At 50.7% G+C, this 19,557-nt stretch overlaps 5 protein-coding genes and 3 non-coding genes across 8 annotated transcripts; 5 read left to right on the top strand and 3 right to left on the bottom strand.

Annotated features, from left to right (window-relative positions):
* Nucleotides 1-347: 347 nt before the first annotated feature.
* Nucleotides 348-3,403, bottom strand: BO97DRAFT_477606 (OPT family oligopeptide transporter). The gene is made up of 8 exons (XM_025700563.1): nt 2,961-3,403; nt 2,330-2,890; nt 2,154-2,270; nt 1,821-2,102; nt 1,506-1,769; nt 1,258-1,435; nt 918-1,207; nt 348-835 (listed from the first exon to the last, which is right to left on the bottom strand). The coding sequence occupies exons 1-8, from the start codon at nt 3,261-3,263 to the stop codon at nt 494-496; spliced, it is 2,337 nt and encodes a 778-aa protein (XP_025552128.1). The 5' UTR covers nt 3,264-3,403; the 3' UTR covers nt 348-493.
* Nucleotides 3,404-7,475: 4,072 nt separating this feature from the next.
* On the top strand, nt 7,476-8,472 carry BO97DRAFT_344091 (cysteine-rich secreted protein; the record flags this gene model as incomplete). Its single annotated transcript, XM_025691719.1, has 2 exons — nt 7,476-7,878; nt 7,949-8,472. The coding sequence occupies 2 exons, from the start codon at nt 7,476-7,478 to the stop codon at nt 8,470-8,472; spliced, it is 927 nt and encodes a 308-aa protein (XP_025552127.1).
* Nucleotides 8,473-8,970: 498 nt separating this feature from the next.
* BO97DRAFT_451042 (MFS general substrate transporter) lies at nt 8,971-11,111 on the bottom strand (the record flags this gene model as incomplete). The annotated part of the gene is made up of 2 exons (XM_025698958.1): nt 8,971-9,913; nt 9,989-11,111. The coding sequence occupies 2 exons, from the start codon at nt 11,109-11,111 to the stop codon at nt 9,108-9,110; spliced, it is 1,929 nt and encodes a 642-aa protein (XP_025552126.1). The 3' UTR covers nt 8,971-9,107.
* A 1,841-nt stretch (nt 11,112-12,952) lies between these two features.
* Nucleotides 12,953-13,025, top strand: BO97DRAFT_t131. The gene has a single exon. It is a non-coding gene; the product is annotated as a tRNA-Trp (tRNA).
* Nucleotides 13,026-14,378: 1,353 nt separating this feature from the next.
* On the top strand, nt 14,379-14,451 carry BO97DRAFT_t132. Its single transcript has one exon. It is a non-coding gene; the product is annotated as a tRNA-Trp (tRNA).
* Nucleotides 14,452-15,042: 591 nt separating this feature from the next.
* BO97DRAFT_t133 lies at nt 15,043-15,115 on the top strand. Its single transcript has one exon. It is a non-coding gene; the product is annotated as a tRNA-Trp (tRNA).
* Nucleotides 15,116-15,383: 268 nt separating this feature from the next.
* Nucleotides 15,384-17,541, bottom strand: BO97DRAFT_389447 (NAD(P)/FAD-dependent oxidoreductase). Its single transcript, XM_025693719.1, has 6 exons — nt 17,280-17,541; nt 17,119-17,215; nt 17,022-17,064; nt 16,551-16,961; nt 15,946-16,482; nt 15,384-15,880 (listed from the first exon to the last, which is right to left on the bottom strand). The coding sequence occupies exons 1-6, from the start codon at nt 17,408-17,410 to the stop codon at nt 15,645-15,647; spliced, it is 1,455 nt and encodes a 484-aa protein (XP_025552125.1). The 5' UTR covers nt 17,411-17,541; the 3' UTR covers nt 15,384-15,644.
* Nucleotides 17,542-18,321: 780 nt separating this feature from the next.
* On the top strand, nt 18,322-19,502 carry BO97DRAFT_470069 (SGNH/GDSL hydrolase family protein). Its single transcript, XM_025699909.1, has 4 exons — nt 18,322-18,720; nt 18,808-18,853; nt 18,936-19,124; nt 19,181-19,502. Exons 1-4 carry the CDS (start codon nt 18,507-18,509, stop codon nt 19,332-19,334), a joined length of 603 nt encoding a protein of 200 aa, XP_025552124.1. The 5' UTR covers nt 18,322-18,506; the 3' UTR covers nt 19,335-19,502.
* Nucleotides 19,503-19,557: the final 55 nt, after the last annotated feature.

Raw genomic sequence — 19,557 nt, 5'->3', positions numbered from 1 at the left:
GCTATGCAGGGGGTGGTAATGTTGAACAGATTAATGTCGGGTGGATGCTGGGATGCGACTTCAAGTGATTAGGTTCTGGGTCCCTCCAGGGGATGGTCAGGGAATAATAGAAGCGGAGCTGAAGTAGATGCATTTCGAGTGTTTTCGACAGCTGTCACGAAGAGCCTGGAGATGAATGGTTGAGGGACAAACGAAAGAAGGCGGGAGGAGAAAAGAGGCAATAGTCACGGGCCCGGGCTGCGAGCATTAGGCTTGAGCCCGTAGAGAGTAAGATTAAGCCTACAAGAACCCCTGAAACATGAAGACTTCATCGGCAAACGAATATTACTACAACTTGGAATGTAATTCAGGCAAGTCACCCCTATTAATATGTAGCCTAACTATGCATCGAGTTCGAAACCTCCAAGTATAAACGCATAGTATCACTTTGACCCGTGCTCAGGAATCGGCCGCAACTCCACATGGATCTCTCTAGCCCTTGACGAATATCACCCTAGTCCGAGGAAGGACACCAGTCATAGTATCCAACATCCTGGTTGTTCCCCCACCATGTCGGAAATTTATGCGCCGGGCCTCCAGCTCCGAACACCGCAAACGAGAGGATGAACACGATCGTCAAGCTAGCTCCATCAAAGGCACCGGTTATGAGATACGAGTAGTCCTTGAAGATGCGAGATTTGAAGTTTCGAAGGTAGTACTGGACGTAGAAGCCCACGATGACCCAACTGAAGAGGACGCAGGTCTGACTCTGGTTGTAAGGGATATAGCCTGCATACTGAATGAACTGCGGCAGGTTGATTTCGGCCACGTCAAACTTCCCGATCCGTGGAACCAACTAAAATTAAGCATCAGAGTGTTAATGTCGTTCCCCGCGAGTCACTGAGGAGAGGGGGCTTTATGTTAACGAGGCTACCTACCTTATGAATCACTTTATGAACGGCGACTGCAGCAGCACCAATAGCCAAGCCGACCGGTACTATGCTATACTGTTTGCCTGCTCTGTATAGGTAAGATGCCAAGGCCCAGGAAGTCGCGTTTGTATTGTAAGATTGCATGGTTGCACCGCTCCAAGAAGAATCTCCGTTGCCGTTGGTGAGAAGTTCTCGATTCCCACTCACGATCGAGATCATGACAGCATAGTTGATGAAGCCGCCGAGAATGGTGCCATAAATCTGCGTTAGGAACATGACACGGGGTGGGATTTTGACTAAGACGATGGGTTAGTGGTCGTATGAGTGGATTGTTCGCAATACTCACGGTATTCGCCCATTTTCAAGTCATTGGACAGATTCACAGCATTGGAGATGACATTGTGTGACCAAGCTGCAAAATACATGTTGCCAACAGGGCGGCCCGGAATCATCAAGCCAGCTAACATCTTCGAGAGGTTGTTGGTAGCAATACCGTTGCCATATTTCGAATAGAGAATCGTACTCTGTCAAGATTGGTTTGGTCAGAAACACCTGAAAATCTGTTTTCTTTTTTGGGGAGGGAGGGGTGCCTACAAATGGCGAAAAGACAATCCCAACGATCAAGGAGACGACATATGCCCAGGCAGGAAGGGTGACATTCTCCTTGAGAACCACCACCAGACCTAGGACAAAGCTACAAAACAGTACGAAAACGTACCACCACCACGGAGTTTCTTTGTAATGCTTTGCCATGTGCACGTGATGCCTATCCTCGTAATTGCCTGCCCTGGCACTCTTGTAGGTCCGCCAGATATCTCTTCCCCAAAAGAGAATGGTGTGTGCAACCAAGGCGCCGATCTAGGAAGTTTTAACTTTTGACTATACGAGATAAAGCGGTATCACACTTACTGCAGCATTGGCCATAAACATGGCAAAAGCAAATGAGCCCGTCAATTTTGGTAGACCGTGGGCCTCTAAGGCGGCTTCGTCAAGCACTCCACCCGGGAAGATCGTTGCGACGGGGTAGGATGTTCCATTTGCCTGTAGGAGGCGTGTCGACATGAAGGGAAGCGATTTCGAATTCCAGCCGTTGCCGTAATAGATACCAAGCATGATGACGAAGCAAGCGAGGAATCCCGCCGCTTGATGAATCTGTAACTTGAGGGGAAGCGAGGTTTGGAAAGAGGTAATCTGCGCCAGTCAGACTTGAGAAAGAATAGCGCGTAAGTCATATAAGCTTACGTATTGCCAGTCAAAGCTGAGAGAGAATAAGCCCAATCCCTCATTATTTGTTGCTCCACCAAAAATATTGGTGAGGATGGCAGCAGTATTGCCAGTGGCCTTCTGAGCAGCCAAACACTGTTTTCGGGATTCAGTTAGACAATTGTAGCATTTCCACAGACAATAGAACCACGTACTGGGATGGAGACAGAGTTTAGCCATGGAAAAATGTAAGCAGGGATAATCTCATAGAGAGCCATGCCGCTAAAGGCATACCAGAACCAACGGAGAGGCTTTGAATTTTTGACCTGCTGCCAATGAAGCCCCTGCAAGGTCTTGACAACCGGTAAGGTGCCCCAGTAGACAGCCTCTGGGTGCCAAACCGCTATGGGGCGCATAACACCACAGAGACCATAACCAAATAGACCAATTGAGATAGTGCTCAAGATGACGGTAGTCGCGCTCAAGGGAAGGTTATAGAAAAGATCCTGGGCCGCGAAGACCTGCGTACTGGCAGCAGCATTTGAGGCGGATGTGGCAGTAATAGAACAAATTGCGTGCTCTTTCAGACCAAATGGCCCGGGGTTTATGAACTTGATGAGCCCAATCCACAACGGAAGCTTGCCCTGTCCGCCCTGCGCCCTCCACCGGGATTCGAAATGATCACCGCGAGGGAGGAATCGAGCCCAAGCATTGCCGACGAAGTATGAAATGAGGACGATAAAGGTTCCTTGAATGGTGATGAGGGTCGGTTTGAACTGTAGCTCTTGTTAGTCATCTGTCATTGTCTGAGGAAACTCACGCCAGGAAGTATCTCGATTGCCTTACAGTGTAAATCTGGTACATGACAGCCTGGAAGCACGCCAGACATGAGGCCAGAACAACGCTGCGAAAGGTAAGAGCACTGTCGAAGTCATCTCGTAGTGGCAGCAGATGCAGCGCTGCATCAGCTCCAGTAACAATCACAGCATCGGGATCCTCGTCGTCACTCTCGTGGCCAACATTGTCGGTGTCAGTCTTGTGCTCATCCTTGCCAAGCACAGTGATGGCAGTCTTCTCCTCAACTGGAGTTGAGTTGTAGGCTGACAGATCACCACTATCAGCGGGCGAAGTGAACTGTGGAGGGCCCATATTGGATGGCTCTCGCTAGCGAAGTAAGGGGAGGGAGGGGTAAAAGAGTTGTTGAGCTGGTCGCCTGTCTTCGTGAGCCGGCAGTGTTCGCCTCTTATAGTCTTTCTCAGTGTGACGTGAAGTGGGATCAAATTTAGTTCATCTTGATGGCCAGGGGATCTGATACCATAGAAAGCCAAAATGAGCCATGCAAGTGAATAGGGATTCTTAGGTAGTCCTTGCCACTGCCCTGGACTTACAACTAAATCGAGAAAACGGGCCCGCAGACTCCTCCCAAAACGGAAGAGAGACAAAATAGATGAGCATGATACCACTTCCAGGCTTGTGACCCTCTCTTCTTGTGCCCTTATTTGCCTCTGTCATCTCTTTGGTATACTTGCTTTATCCAGCTGGCAGGCTAAAATGGGAAGCCGACGATAGTCGCGCCTGGGTTTGCCTGTGGCTGTCAGAGGCGAAAGAACGAAAGATATCTCACGCCATTCGGTGGCGTTATCAGTCCGTGAATTTCCGCGATGCTATCACAACTACTTTCCCCTTTATCTAAAAGAGGGCTGCAAGGCCTATTGGTAAAATTGTCCATCATGAGTGGTGCCATGACCGGGAAGATAAGACAGGCGTTAGCCTGCCAGGGAGATAAACCCCTCGGTATCAGGTCAAGGTAACATCCGAATGGAAAGCGACCAACCTGGAATTCACTTGACCACGGATTCCCTACGGACAGCCGGTGCCATAGCTCTCCGTGCCATGGATTGGCGAAGATGATTCGTTCTGATCACAGGCTAAGGTGATATTCGCCATAGATGCAATGTAGCCCTACCCGCGCTAGTGGTGAACGGATCCTAAAACGCAATAACCTCACTCTAAGACGAATCGCAACCAAAGTTATTGTGATCATGTGCGGGTCCGGCTTCTGTTCGCTTCGACATGGTATATGGCAATAATAGATCTCCTGGATATCGATTTCGATGTACTAACACTCACCTGGTTTTCAGCGCAAGTCCCGATGTGTATACAATCGGAAGGCACTGGCAACACACCTGCGCTGCGGAGAGCGGGGAAGGTTCAGGGCAGCCTGCCTTCGGATGATAAGCAACAGGTCTTGGCTGTTCGCGCAACATGAAGAAAACGCCTTCCAAGCCTTTTCGCCCTCCTCCTGGATTTATTAGACTTTCACCATCCATACGAACTGTACCAATCCGCAGCGGAACGTCGATTTTCCGAATCATAGGAGGAAGCTCGAAGGAGACTTCTATCCTATGATGGCCTAGTTCAACGGGCTGAAAGAGGATTTGTGGCGACCCCAATGTCTTTGGCCAGCTTTCTGGGCCCTCGTTGGCTCGCACGCGGGCAAGATAAGACCGCGAGCCGAAGCGTGGGGTAAATCCGCGGCAGGTTCTTATCTGCGTTCACCTGACACTTCTCAGTCAAGGGATAAATCGGGTGTAAGACATTCCAACATTCCAAGAATTAAAGGTGGGGGGGGGAAGAAAATATTACCCAATCTAGTTTTGCTGTAGGTGGTGGCTGTCATCAGTGTAACTGAGAAGTCGGCGCGAGACAGCAGGAAACGATGAAGAGTTGGGATCGAAGTATTGAACACAAGTACAAGTACACTTGTGAGGGGAAGGGTCTGGATGCCTGCCTGCCTGATCTGATGTAAGGCTTACACCCTGCATTCTAGTGCCTCAGGCAGTTCAGATCCTCCATTCTTCATCTCCCTTTCATGGTTTCCAGTCACTGCAGGCTTCACAAGCCACAGACATGTTTTGCATCACAGTGGCTTCAAATAACAGTCTCTATTGAACAGGCAGTGAATTTTCACATCAACTCGATCTATTCTCTGAGGATCGCAGGAGCTGGGACATCGATGGACATCGCATCCTCTTAGACGGGGCCCAGCAAGCAGACCAGCTCAAGTAGTGGTAAAACAGCTGTTCGCACAAATGCAACTGGTTGTCACAGTCCCCACAAAGCCGATGCCAAGTGATCTTGATGGATGCGGCTCATATCTACTACTGGGTCGACGTGCAGAGTTGAGACCCCAAAGAGAATGTCCTCTTATTCCTGTCTCTGAAGAGTCTTTATGATCCGACCGGAGAATATACCATAAAGTTTGACCCTCCTACGTTTCACCAAGCTCCGGAACAGTCATACGCCGTCCGAGAGTCAAGAGCATCCCACTCTTCCTCAAAATAGTCCACAAACACACTCGCCGGTTATGGAATATCAATTCCTCACACACACACTCTCTCTCTCCTGACGTGCGCCGTGCAATGGCATCCGCCCTGCCATCTGAACTTCAAGACCAGAGTCCCGTTATCGCCATGCTTCTTTCCAGGGAGAATGATTAAAAGCGAGCAAATTCTCAAACAATGCAAAAGAAATGCGAGCAGGCTACGGGAATAGAACTTGGCACCTGGTTCTATGAAACTTCAAACTGTGCATGTTTCTCAGGCGGGCCATGAGCTGTAGGAGCTTGGAATATTTGCATCGCCAATCGTGCGCGGGAAGTCTTCGTGAAAAGCCATGGCCACATGATAGTCTGTGTTTTTCTATCGATCTGACCTTGCACAAGCACTGACACTAGATCGATGCTCGGATTTTTCGACAGTTCACGAGTTCTCCAAGACCTCCAGACTGATACCCTTCAAGAAACCATCAGATTGTTACATGCTTCTATGAGAATACACCATTCGTCCTAGAAGGCCGGTCTGCTATTCTCTGATACGGTGGCGGATTGTTGGGAGCTACGTCGGCAAGATATGCCTGCATAAGCTTGCGTATACGTTTAGGTGCAGCGGGTGGATCCGGCATGAAGCGAAAGGCCCCATAACCAACACGAGCACTCCAAATCGTGGACTTGGAAAAAGAGGCGCAGCGAGGCAAGTCTCTTCATGCATTCACCTTCCGAAGACAAAGTTTAGCTGCATATGTCATCTAGAGATGTTGACATTTCGGCGAACAGAGAAGTCACCACTTGAAAAAGATACCAGGCACTTTCGACTCAGAACTCACCCCCGAAAGACAGGCAGTGACTGACACACCGCCAATCCAAGAGTTCTTCCACTATTGCCAATTAGTAGCTCCTTGCCCCCACAAGAGCAGTCTGGTCGGATGGTCCGCTAAACTTTGCCTTGTTTCGAGAACCCTCCAAAGAATGGCTGCCAAACTCAATTCCCCGGCCGTGATATGAGGATTCTATGGTTTATCTGCCTCGGACATGCCGATTAATTCGGTCATAATCACAAGAGCTCTATGACCCACCCCGCTTCAATACACGAATTCACGCCCGTATCATTATGTGGTCAAAACAACCGATCGGAGGGAAAATCGAGGCTAAAACATCTGGTCAGCGCCAAGGACAAAGCTTGCTCGGACTAAACCTAAAGCGGCAGTATGTATCATGCGCGTATAGTCTAGTCTGATCTAGCCTGCTTACAAGAGGATCACTATCGCCACCCAGCTGGCCGACGGATCCGTGGGAAAACTGTCACTCTGCATGCATTTTCGGAAGATAAGCAGCCTGCGGGGAGAGCTTCGTTCGACCATCCAGTCTCGCTCTCGCAAGACGGGGAGCCGACCACGAATAATACAAGTGATGATGCTGCTGCTGTCCCTCTATCACACCAGGAATGCTTCCATCCCGCAGCTTCCTCGGTGTGGAGACGAGCTCGTACCATCTTCGAAGCTCCAGGCCGTGGTGGCTGACTATGGCGCAGCTGGGTACTCTCCTAGTACTTACCTCAGCGATACACGGTGAGCCAAACGACGCACTGGCTCGGTCGGTAAAGAGGAGCGGTGACTGAGGTTGAGACCTTGAGATGATTTCCCTTGCGGGTATGGCTCCTCCACGCCTGGCCTCGATCGCACAAATGGGATGGGCTCCATCATGAAAAACTTTCATAAGGTCCACCATAGCTCAAAGGTCCACCCAGCTGAAAGTGAGGCTCAGAGTCGAGCCCGCGAATGTGCAAGCTGCTTTGCGCTGGAAGTCGCTCGCCCGGGGAAAGCTTAAATAAAGGACGAGTCCCGCGCACCAACCCCTCGTTTGTGCGAACCAGTCCTCCATTTCTCTCCACCTTCTTCTCCTTCGTCTCACACAAAATGAAGGCTGTCACTTCCTGGAGCCTTGTGGCCCTCCTGCTGCAGGCCACTGGCACTCACGCTGGAATCCGAACCGATCTCGGCGCCCGCAATGTGCAGATTGCGGAGATGGACGGCACTGGTGTCCGCCATGGGGATCAGATTGTCTTCTCCGACCCTCGCTCCGACTTTGAGGAGTACTTCCGCTGCGCTCCTGCATCCGGGAAGCACCTCACCTTCAGCGCGTCTGGTCGGTACGCTGCCTGCTGCTACCCGGCTCAGCAGCTCATTGGCAGCATTGACACTGCCTTTGACTGCTGTGGTGAGGGTCACGAGCTCGCTGGTTCCAACAAGACTGGGTACCGTTGCTGCCCTATCGGCCAGATCTTCGATGGCAAGGTCTGCAAGGCTCCTCAGCCCGTCTGTGTGAAGGGCAAGGTGCTGGTGAATGGCAAGTGCGTCTGCCCTGCCGGATACTTCGAAAATGCCCTGGGCAACTGTGAGCGCACCTGCTCTTCTGGTATCTCCACTGGTAAGCTCCACTCCCTCGCTTCTGTCAGTCTCTCGACATCCAGACCACTCAAACTGACAATCCCCTGCAGGCAAGTGCTACACGTTCACCTGGGAGAACGCCGAGCGCCTTGGCTTCAACTCCGAGGGCTACTACCTCGCCGCTCAAGACGACCTCCAGCAAAAGTTCGGCAAGTTCCAGCTCTGCAAGGACGAATTCTGCACGCCTAACCTCCCTATCAACCCCGAGGATGGCTTCCGCATCAAGGACCTGCACGGCAACCCTGTTGACGGCCACCAGCCCGGCCTCTGGCTCAACAACGCCCACAACGGCGGCCAGATCAGCAAGACTGTGCACTGGGACAAGGCCGGCGAGTTCGCCCTCACCAAGTGGCCCTGTGGCAAGTACTGCCTTGGCGGATACGAGCACGGCCTGGGCGTCGCCTACCCCGCCCTGGCCCCGGCCTTCACCTTCATGACCTATGACCAGCAGTCGTGTATCCCCATCGATATCACCGAGGTGCCCTGCGACGTCCGTCACCCCAACAACAACTGCATCTGGAAGAACGGCAAGGATCAGTGCTGCAACTCGGTGGATTGCACCGGCCAGGTGTAAGTGACACACAAACACTAAAACCACCACCACACCAATTGAATGTAATGTCTGTCACTATGCGTGTTATGGTCTGAGAAATGAAATGAATAAAGAACGATGAAGAAGAAATATGAGCGATGATGCCAATAACTTGTGATGTCTTCTTTATGGCCTGTGTATGCAATTGAATCTGTTTCTTTGATTTCTGGTTATCTTTCTTCTGTTCTGTGCATTACTCGATCCATGTATACTAAGACTGGTTGATAGGATTTCTTACAAATATAATAATCCCGTGATTCTGCTGATCTTGGTCCTGGTCTCTCTTCATCTTCTGTGGTGTCATATATCGCCTTTCTTCTATTTCGGATGATTCCAAGTTGCTGCGGGTCATGCCTGCTTTGGGAGAAACGCTTTTTATGTATAATGAAACCAAAAAGATAATTCGACGGTTAGCTTGATTGTTATGAGATATACCAGTTTTATTGCCACTAGCGCAGATATTCATCGATCGTCAACGCGGCCCTATAAGACGGTTGTCTTTGCCGCAGTTTCCTTTTTTTCCGTAAAATAATTAGTGGATAACTTTTCCGCGACAACAGGATATCCATATAAGCCACGCTCCCTACCTCAGATTCAAAGGAGGGAGAACGAGCCATCTACCTGCCGGCCCAGAACCTCAAAAATGCCTCCCTCTTGCTGCCCTTTGCCTCAGCCCTGCCTCTCTCTTTCTCCCGCTCCTCCTCGCTCAAGGCCAACCCGTCATTCCCCACCGGTACAACAGCGTTCTGCGCCTTACCGAGGAAGAAATCCGTCTGAAACCACGCGGCGATCAGGGGCACGAACGCCAAGGCCAGCGCAGGCGCCACGCAGTAATACAGCGTGCGGCGGTACGCCTCGACGGCGCCGACGCGCATGGGGTCATTGATCGCATACAGGGTCCGGATGGACTTGGGGCTGCCGAAGAGCTTGCGCACGTCCTTCTCGGTCGCGGAGGCGGGCAGGTGCGCGCGGAGCTGCTTGGGCATCTGCGCGGCCCAGATGACGGCCACGATGGCAGAGCCAATGGCGCTGCCAATCTTCGACCACAGAGACAGAAGCGAGATGGCGAGGGCGACGTCCTGGTGCGGGACCGAGGCCTGGGAGGCGACGCGCGAGCCGACAACCGACATCGAGCCGCCGAAGCCGATCAGGATCATCGACAGGATCATGGCGGGTGTGTTAGCGGTCGCACGGTGGGTGGGCCCGTTGAGCAGAAGGCCCATGCCGATGATCTTGATGCACAGGCCTGTGATCTGGATGGTTTTGTAGCGGTGGGTCCAGCGTTGGAGGAGGCCCGTGAGCGGCCCTGCGATGCAGAGCGCGAGCGTTAGGGTGTTGCTGTAGTAGACCCAGTTTTGGTAGGACCAGGGCTTCGACACGTAAACGTAGGAGCTCCAGTAGAGGCCGCGCATGTTGCCTGCGACTGTTTTGGGGGTAGATGTTAGCTTGGTTGAGGTATGTATGGTGAAGGGAGGCGGTGACGTTGGGGGCAACATACGCATGTAGAAACTGTCGATGACGATGGACATGATGAAGGTCTTGTTGAAGACGAGTCGACGAGGGGCGCTGGGCACGCGTGCCCATTTCAGCTCGTAGACAAAGTAGGCAATCAACAGAAGTCCGCCCACGATCATCATGGCGATGAGAGACTGGTTACGCCACCCACCGTCGGCGTAGGTTTTGAGAGAGAACGGCAAGAGCAGCAGGGACCAGCCGAAGCCCAGCAGAATCAGACCAAACGCGTCGATTTCTTCCAGGTTGTGCTTGAGGGCTTCCATCCAGGACATCGTGGAAGTAGCAGCAGGCGCCACAACACCTCCCCTGGGCGCATCGTACCCTTCGGCTGCGGCAAGGTCCCGAGCAGCGCGCCGTGCGGCGTTCGATGAAGCAATGTTAATGATACCATGTTTCTTTGCTTTGCGGTCAAGGTATATCAGGGTGGCAACGGCTGGACCTAGTGCCACGGGCAGGATGATGGCAAACATGCCGTAACCCCATCGCCATTGTCCTCGACTGTCGATAGCATCAACGATCTTACCCGCAAACCAGGTGTTGATGATGAACGGCGTCGAGAGCATTGAGCTGGCAAAGCCACGCCACTCCAAGGGGGTCAGGTCCGCCACAATGATGTCGTTGGTCAGATCGAGGCCTGAACTTCCAATTGCGACGAACACCTCCCCCACAATGTACGCGGAAACGGTCTTGCATGTTGCGGCGATGATATAACCAATGACATAGCATAAAAGTGTCAAGATATAGGTGTATGGGCGCGACGTAATATCGGAGAATTTGGCGATGAAGGGCTTGCTCACGGCACCGATGATGCTTGTTGCAATGGATAGGGTCGACAATACCGAGCTGTGTTGCTTGAAGTAGGAAGAGGCGTCGACGGAGTAGTACGAGGTCGTGGAGGAATCTAAGGAATAGGCCCATGCGCACACAAGAACTGAAATCGCAATCAGCCAGAGCGACTTGCGGTTAGACTGGGCTTCGCGATAGACGGCCTCCATGCGGGTGACGCCCTGAGACTGAACCTCGCCCGGGTTGACCTTGAGGGCTTCATTGTCACCGTCGAGGTCTGCTCTTGCGTTGGTAACATTAGTAATTTTGTCGTCCGCCATTATGGGCCAGGTCTTTAGGCGATGGTACCTGTCCAAGGAGGAACACACTACTCAAAACCCAAAGAGGACAATGTCTATTTATCGTCGCTTAGACCACAGACTCAGACTATGTGAATACGAAAATTCTGTTATCTGATCCATCAGCAACTGGCCTCAGTCAATCAGATAAGGGATCAAATGATGATCCCCACACTCACAGGGCAGTCGGCCACACCTTTACTAATTCGAGACTAGCAAGGCTAAAGGAATGGGCTGATTGAAAAGTCAAGACTATTGCTGTTGCCGAGCAAAGTCTTAGTGAACAGACTGGATTCGCTCTATACAGCCTTGCTAGAAAACGGTCAGCTCCACAACTGAAAGGATCCGAGCACTGTCTTAGAGAGTAATGAAACTGTCCAGATATCACGGGGACGTTCAAACCCACATTCTACATTGGGATATCCTTCCGTTCCACCCTTTGTCGCCAAGCGACTTGGCAGCTCTTTTCCTGGGTCGATCAGAGAAAAGAAAATCTAATCAGATCAGATAAGCCAAGCACCGTCAATGCCCTTGGTCGACCCAACAAAGGCCATGACTGGCTCCATGGTGTATGACAAGTCTACTTTAGCTTGGCCACAATGCAATCAATCGACCGCGATTGCGCCAATCATCGATGATGGGATGTGTGGATGTCTTACCCTCGGTTGGAGCGGAACTGCCGATTACCTGTTCAGGAAATTGGTCTGCAGGGTCTTCAGAATCTTCTGGTGGGAAAGAAACCCGACCTAACATGCAACTTTTCTCTCAGCAGTGGCTCCGATAGATAGTATACTGCATCTCATGACTACCAAACACATCATATTGGCCACTCGTTTCCGATGGGCTGATGTACTTGAAAGTTTCTAGCTCGTGGTATATGGTAGTTGTGCTTGGCGCCACGGAATCATGGCTTCTTGTGTGGTTTCGCATAAAGCTTCGATGTAGGCTCGCGCTTCTGGTAACAAGGGTCTGAGGCCAGGGTGACTTGAACCTCCCCGGCAGACTGGTTGTCGCATACATCAATCTTGTCCTTTGTCCCGATGAGTATACGTTTTAGGGGTCTTCGTTGTCCTAATACTTTTCGGCAGCTTCGGGGCAGAAATGTTGCTATACACACTCTCTGCTTCTCACTTGGTGTGTATATAGAAAGCGGCGGGTGTCAAAGCCTTACCACAGGCATTGAGGACTGGAGCCGGAGACTAGGTGGTTGTACGGATTCTGCTTCGGGGCCAGCTCTTGGTTCTAAGAGCACCTAGGAAGTTAGATGTCTGTGTGAAGCTCACGAATATTGCAGTCTGGGGGGGAGTAGCCTAGAAAATACTGAAGTCGCGGTCAGTATCCATGTTAGCCTATATGTCGGGATAGTGGATTCCTCTATTCGTGTGCATGTCTCTTTTATATTTACTTGGTAGTCATTTATTGCCGAAGCAAACTCGGTGCTGACGATTACAATCGAACAATATGCTGCCCAGGCAGTCATGACGAGCCTCTGCTTATTTGAATTGACGGATGATGTGAGCGAGCCTAGGAAGGTCAGGCCTAAAATGCTTTGTCTCTCTAGGTGATGGGCATTCCTCTTAGCTTTGATTCCATTGGTCAGAAGTGATAAAATGCTACGCAACTGTGGGCTCTGAGATTGATTCAACAATGAAGAATTACTTTCTGCAGAGCATGCGCGTTACAGTAGAGTAAGCATGGAGTTCGCCCGCCGGCGACGTCGAGGCATTACCAGAAATGGAAAGCATACAGTGCCCAGGCGATTTGTGTACTGGCAATTCTGATTGGTTATAATACACACCTTACTACACTTCATCACCCAACATGGGCCTATGGCGCAATTGGTAGCGCGTACGACTCCAGATCGTAAGGTTGCCTGATCGAGCCGGGCTGGGCTCATATTCTTTTTGTTTTTCTTCAGTATCGTTTTTGCTTACAAGGCCTTGAGATCTGAGTTGCAATTGATAATACTCTTTTATAGATATCGGAAGTTAGTTTTGTGGCTCGAAAGTCTATTTCAGCCCCTTGCGTAAGGCTTATGCGATGTTCTGCGCAAACCTACTGGCGGTCAGGAATCAACATTGGTTGCCAGATACGGTTCCATATTTCAGTGTTGTCTGTCACTCATTCAACTTCACGGCTATGTTCTCACCTCTTCAGACTCGATGTACTCTCTTGTTATCTCGGGTCAATCACTAGATTCTTGATGCATTTGATGGGATCTCCGAGTTGAGCTCCGGGCTTCTGGCTTCAACTGCTATACCCCTTTCGGAATCCCTTCCAACCAGAAGGCAATCGGTTGCGAAACAATACGCCTGTCTCCTCGGTTTAACCGATCATCTTCAACTTCGAAATGATGGCGGTCATCAATATGCTCATTCATTCGTCTATTTTCGGTGCAGTTCGTGCGGCATTTTCCCGGAGGTTTGACTCATTTGGTCCTATCATCGCAGTAGTGATAAACTATCCACTAGGCGGATGTGCACACCGTCTCGGTACTTGGCGATAACTGATGCTGGAATCGCTTTTTTGCATACTCTTCTTCGGTCTTGCGTGCTGTCGGTGTTGACTCAGATTGGGGGTGGAGGGGTTGCGTCCTACATGGCTAGGTAGGTGTACTCAAGTTCCTCGCCGTGACATATATAACAGCACTCGGGACCACATTGACATAACCAGTTTCAAATTGGGATATAGTTCCGACACGGACATACTCGCTCGCATACGAAGGAATCTTCACCAATACCATAATGTTATGGCAACGTCGAGCCACAGCACAGCATCAGAATCAAAGCGATGATAACCTGGAGCATGGGGCGCGACTCTTGGGCAGATACCATACGACAAGGTATTTCCAGCCTAGCTAAAAAGCACCCTCGCGAAGATCAATGGAAGCACCACCACCCATGCTGAGCAATATCCTTGACACAGTTAGCACACCCTCCCCTATAGAACACCTACGAACAAATGTGTAGCAGCCAGACTTGCGAGGCACCCTTTTTGCAACCCAGACACAGAACCAGCGAGCCTACCCCTCAAGCACTACATATCGCTCTAACGCGGCTGTTACTCGCCTACTGCGCACTATAATCATGCACCTCTATCCCGGAGGAGAATTTACAGACCACAGGCCATTCTATCCTGGTTATACACGCTCCAGCTGTTCAACATAACCAGCGACAACTCATACCAAATCACCTTTATGCTTGTCTGCGCACTCAGAGGTCACCGGTATGGAAGTTAGTCATCAAGAATGGGCCTATGGCGCAATTGGTAGCGCGTACGACTCCAGATCGTAAGGTTGCCTGATCGAGCCGGGCTGGGCTCATCCATTCCTTTTTGCCTTTCTGCTTGCCCACTACCATATCAGAAGCCCAGATTCGACACACGGACATCGCCAGACCCGGCTGTCCTGAGAAAGCCTTCAACCAAGCCAGAGTATCCCCACAAGCGAGGTGCAGACAATATGGAAGCAGCTTGTCGTGGTCATGTTGGAGCCGTCACACACTACTACCTTCTTGCAAGACGTAATCACCGAACAACAACCTGTTACATCAACCGACAACAGAATACGCATGTACTCCTCAAGCCGATTGACAAACCGAAGAGACCCGAGCGCACAGCCTGGTACCGTAAAGCTATACCTTAGCCGTTGATGCTCGAGACACATGCAGTTGATGCCGGCGCAGGGTCGCCAATCACAACTATAGTGCCCTTCGAGCTATATGTGAGCTATACCAGATATGCTCGATACAGTTCGGGAATTTGATTCCCATCAAAATAAGCAGCCCATGGACCACTATACCTTCACTCCGCTGGCCGCCTCGCAAGGTGTGGGATCGCTCGGCTTGCACGCTGCAGTCTTCTCTGAAGCTAAATGGGCACAGATTTCTTTTCCTGATATCTAAGATCAAGAAATGGGCCTATGGCGCAATTGGTAGCGCGTACGACTCCAGATCGTAAGGTTGCCTGATCGAGCCGGGCTGGGCTCATCCCATTATTTCTTTTTTGTTTGCGCCCGACACATGGGACTGTCTGCAACAGAGCAAGCCAGCGCTCGTCTGCTATCTTTGATTTCTCGATCGTGTAGATCTTGTTAGATATCGCTACCGTGGTTCGATGCCTACATCGACTTCATCGTGACGAAGATTTTGAACTGTCTGCAAACCCGAACCATACTCCAATCATCAACGCCTCCACGGTCCAACACTCTAGTTGTATGGCAGATCAATATGCTGATATTGGAAAGGAGCAGTCAACGGCTTCTAGTAATCGTCCTACTTAGCGTAGAATTTCGTTATCGACCACTTGAGCGTGAAGTAAATGTCTTACACCCGTGTCAAAATACATTGAGGTCCCTGAGCAACAACGAAGTAGATCCCGCTGACCTAACCATTTTGACAGTCAATTTCTCACATAATTGTACAACACTTTGAACCAAATAAACCAGATCCAAAGACAAACCAAACAGTAAAGCCTGCCATCCATGTGATTTGTCCAACGGTATGTTCAAACCCATGTCTAGGCCGTGCCCTTGACCAAGCCCAGGTTGCCCTGTTCGAGATTAGGCACGAAGCCATTGATCTCGTCCGTGCTGAAGCTATCGATGTTGAGAGAGTCTTCAGTGCGTAAGAGCTTTCTGGCGTGATGACGAATCTCGTCCTCTGATCCATGAGCAGCGGCACAAAATTGTATAGTCCGATCCAGCTCTTCCTGCGTTATCTTCTCCGGACTGACGTCGGCGGTTCCCTGGATGACTATCCATCTATTCGTTAGTGTACTGGACAAAGCTAGGTACGCAAGAAAGTGGCAGCACACTTACTGGGTTTGATGATGTTGAACGCGCGGTCGAAATTGTCCTCGTGAAGATCGCTCAACACCGGTTTGGACTGGCTGCGGATCTGCTGATACGCGCTCATGACCACGAGCATGAACCGTATGTAGCTGTCAGAGACCTTGTCGGAGTGCCAGGCTGCAGCCGCCGCCTCGTCGCAGTTACCACGCAAGGCAGCGCAGATAGTGGTGGCGGCGGAAAGGCCGCCGACCAGGGCTAGGTGGACGCCTGACGAGAAATAGGGGTCGATGAAGCATCCTGCATCGCCAACGATGCGAGCATGGGGCATTGCATACGATGATGCGCTGTACGAATAGTCGCAAGCTGATTTGATCGGGCTGACTAGCTCCGCATTGCCAAGCAGGCGCCGGATGTCCGGTGTCAGGTTCAGCGTGTAATGGTAGAATTCTTCCTGCCCCAAGCCCGACTCACGCTTCATTGCAGTCGCAGTCTTCTGGTCCCTCACAATTCCGACCGACACGGTTCCATTATGCAGGGGAATAAGCCAAACCCAGCCACTCTCATCTGGTTATAGGAGAAAAAACCTGTTAGAATTATGAGAAAACAATCATGGTCGATAGATGTAGACGTACCATGCAGTGCCTCAAAGAAAGGCTGGTTCTCCATCGCGGTATCCTTCGCGTAAGTCTCAGCCCCCCTCCAGTATCCCCAGTGCGCAATGTTCTTAAGACTATCGTTGAATCGGCGGTTTTTGAGGTACCTGGTACTAAGCAAACCCTTTCGACCACTTGCATCAACTAGGTAGTCGAAGGCAATCTCTCTGGTTTCTTGAGACTGGTCTTGCTGGCACACATACGATGCTAGGATAGGCTTTCCGAGTTCGCTATCCCCATCGCGAGCGAAGTGGATAGCCTTGACTCTGACTCCGTCAAAGGTTTTGGCACCGCACTTTGTCGCATGCTGAAACATCAATTGGTCTGCTTCAGAGCGGACAACATTCCAGGCGTAGTTGTCGGGCCCCCCAGCGGCTATAAAATCAGTATCTGTACACCACATGACCTCGTTAGCAATGAATTGCTCAAGGCGTCATGCTCGTATCTTACATCCAGCTCGCTTATTCTTATCAAGCTTGAAAGATGCCCCGACCTAGGAGCTTCTGGTCAGTCATCGTAGTCGCCAGCGAGAGACAGGTTGACTGACCTTTTTTGTGAAGCCATGCTGGTCGAAGGCTTGGTCCAGGTCGATGAACCGAAGCAGATGACGTATCGATGCCAGCATACTCTCCCCAATATGGTAACTAGGAAGGGCCTCAGTGCTTGTTGCAATAGGTTACCAAGCAGGAGCCAATAGATGGCGCTTACCGAGGGAACTGGTCTGCTTCCAGCAACACTGTGTCAATGCCCTCTCGAGCCAGAGCAGCAGCACAGTATGAGCCACCCGGCCCACCACCGACCACGAGAACAGTACAACGCCCTGGGATGATCTGTGACATGATGGCGGTGATGGCACTCAGGGCTGGGATGGTAGATGGAGAGGAGGGAGGGGAACAAAACACGTTCACTGCTGATATTTAAGGTAGAGAGAGGAAGGTCAGCTGATCGGCTCAATCCCTCGTCACTAACTGTGTAAATTTAGTCTCAGATTATCTTTCTGTAGCGGTTAGTGCTGTGGCTTTTTGCCAAGGGAGTAGATGCACTAGGCCGGACATTTATACCCAAGCGATTTGGCCCATGGCCCAGGTACAAGCCTTGAAATCATTTACACACTAGAAGATGACATATTAAGTTCCTACAGTGAAACCATAGCCAGCTGAGAAGTTTGACTAGATCGCTTGTGATATTGATCGTGTGTTGAGCGATCGCCATGAAGGATCCGATGATGCCGCATAAGACTACCCGCAAAGGCGTTGACTGTCAGCGCCAGTCATCAATCTAGGATATGATTAGACTAGCCATTCTTTTAGTCAAGGAGATGCTGAACTGGGTGCTCTCTGGTTCTCAGCAACATCCTCCTTGAGACCTAGCATATAGCTAGCTACTCATGCTTTCGAGGCCGAGCACATAGCGGCGGGTGGATGGAAGATGGAAGTGTTAGCTTGTGGCCCATTTTGCATAGGTCATTATAATGCCTTGCATGAACGGTGGCCACAGAGTATCAAGGTGCGTAGACAGATCTGGCCAAGAAGCTCCTAACTTGTTTCACAATTATCACAGATCTGATCAGCTGTCAGTGTTTACCTTATTCAGAACCACGGTTCAGAAGCCATACAAGGGGTAGGATCGACAAGGCGACTTACAGTTCTTCTCGTATAGCGAGATAGCTGAAATCCAAGAGTCGGGGTTGGATTATCCCAGAATTTAGGCTGCCATAGGGAGCCAGTCACTGACTGTATCTTGTGGTGCAGGGAAGTGAATGGGTTCAACAAAGACAGCACACTACTCCCACCACTACCACCACCATACCCCGCGCAACCGCCCTTCTCGGCCTTCCCTGCCAGCCTCGCCATCTTTCCCATCCCTCCCTTCCTTTCACCCAAACAAACACTCCGCTTGATTACCAGTCGTCATCAATACAGCCCACCCACAGAAATGAGCAAATCACTGTCCATCCTTTGCTTCGGCAATTCGTTGACGGCCGGATTCTACGACTTCGGATTGAATTACCACCCTTACGCATGGAAGTTGGAAGATCGTCTCACGGGTGCATTTCCAGACCACACCATCAAAGTCGATGTCGACGGACTTCCAGGCGACTTGGTCAACTGTCCCCCGGGGCGCTATCTGTCGCGTTTGGAGCAAAAATGTGAGTCGCCCGATGTCCTAATTCCTTCCAATCTAAAATTTCTGTCATAAACCAATGAGGAACTAATCAACGACTGAGCCATTCTAGGCGCAGCAAATTCCTATGATTGGGTGATCATGCTGGGTGGGACAAAGTCAGAGAGCCTCTTTTTGATTGTCCAAGTAACATCCATCTGGCGCCCCCAAGGCAACATACTAATCTTCTGATTCGTGCAGTGATCTCGGCTACATGTACCCCGCTGACCGAATTTTTGCCGCGCTGAAGGAGGCCTGGACTATGGCTATCAAGAGTGGCGCAAATGTCCTGGCTCTGACTGTCCCTGAATGCGGGGTCAAGCAAAGAAGGGTGGACAGTACACGCGCGGAGCTTAATTCGCAGATCTTGAGTTATGTTGCCGATAGCTTGTGAGTGTTCTACGTTGGCGGAGGTGAGGCGTTGCATGAACTGACTAGGTGGCTAGCTATGCTCTCGATATTCACAAAGAGGTCCCGTATCATAGCGCTGAGAAGGATTTCAAGGAGAAGATGTGGGATGATGGGGTTCATATGACTCCGGATGGGTACGACTTGGTTGGGGAAGTGGTCGCAAACCACCTTATCCAATTGCTCAGTTAGACCGTTGGAGGTAGACTCACATGGCTCCGAGGAGAGGGAGAGATTACAGAGATTTATTACGACTGGCTAAGAAGAGGTTTCGGATGATCCATAGAATCTCATGGTTATTACTGGCATATTTTGACATTAGCGGTCTGTCCGTGCCTGTTATACAAAGCAGATCACGCGACTATGGAACAAGAAGATAGTAAAGTTATGATCGCATCGTATGCTGCTTGTAAAG

Source organism: Aspergillus homomorphus (genome assembly GCF_003184865.1).
Source record: "Aspergillus homomorphus CBS 101889 unplaced genomic scaffold BO97scaffold_15, whole genome shotgun sequence".
Lineage (NCBI taxonomy): Eukaryota > Fungi > Ascomycota > Eurotiomycetes > Eurotiales > Aspergillaceae > Aspergillus > Aspergillus homomorphus.
Note: the sequence above shows the minus strand (reverse complement) of the source record. Positions and strands in the feature narration are given on the sequence as shown.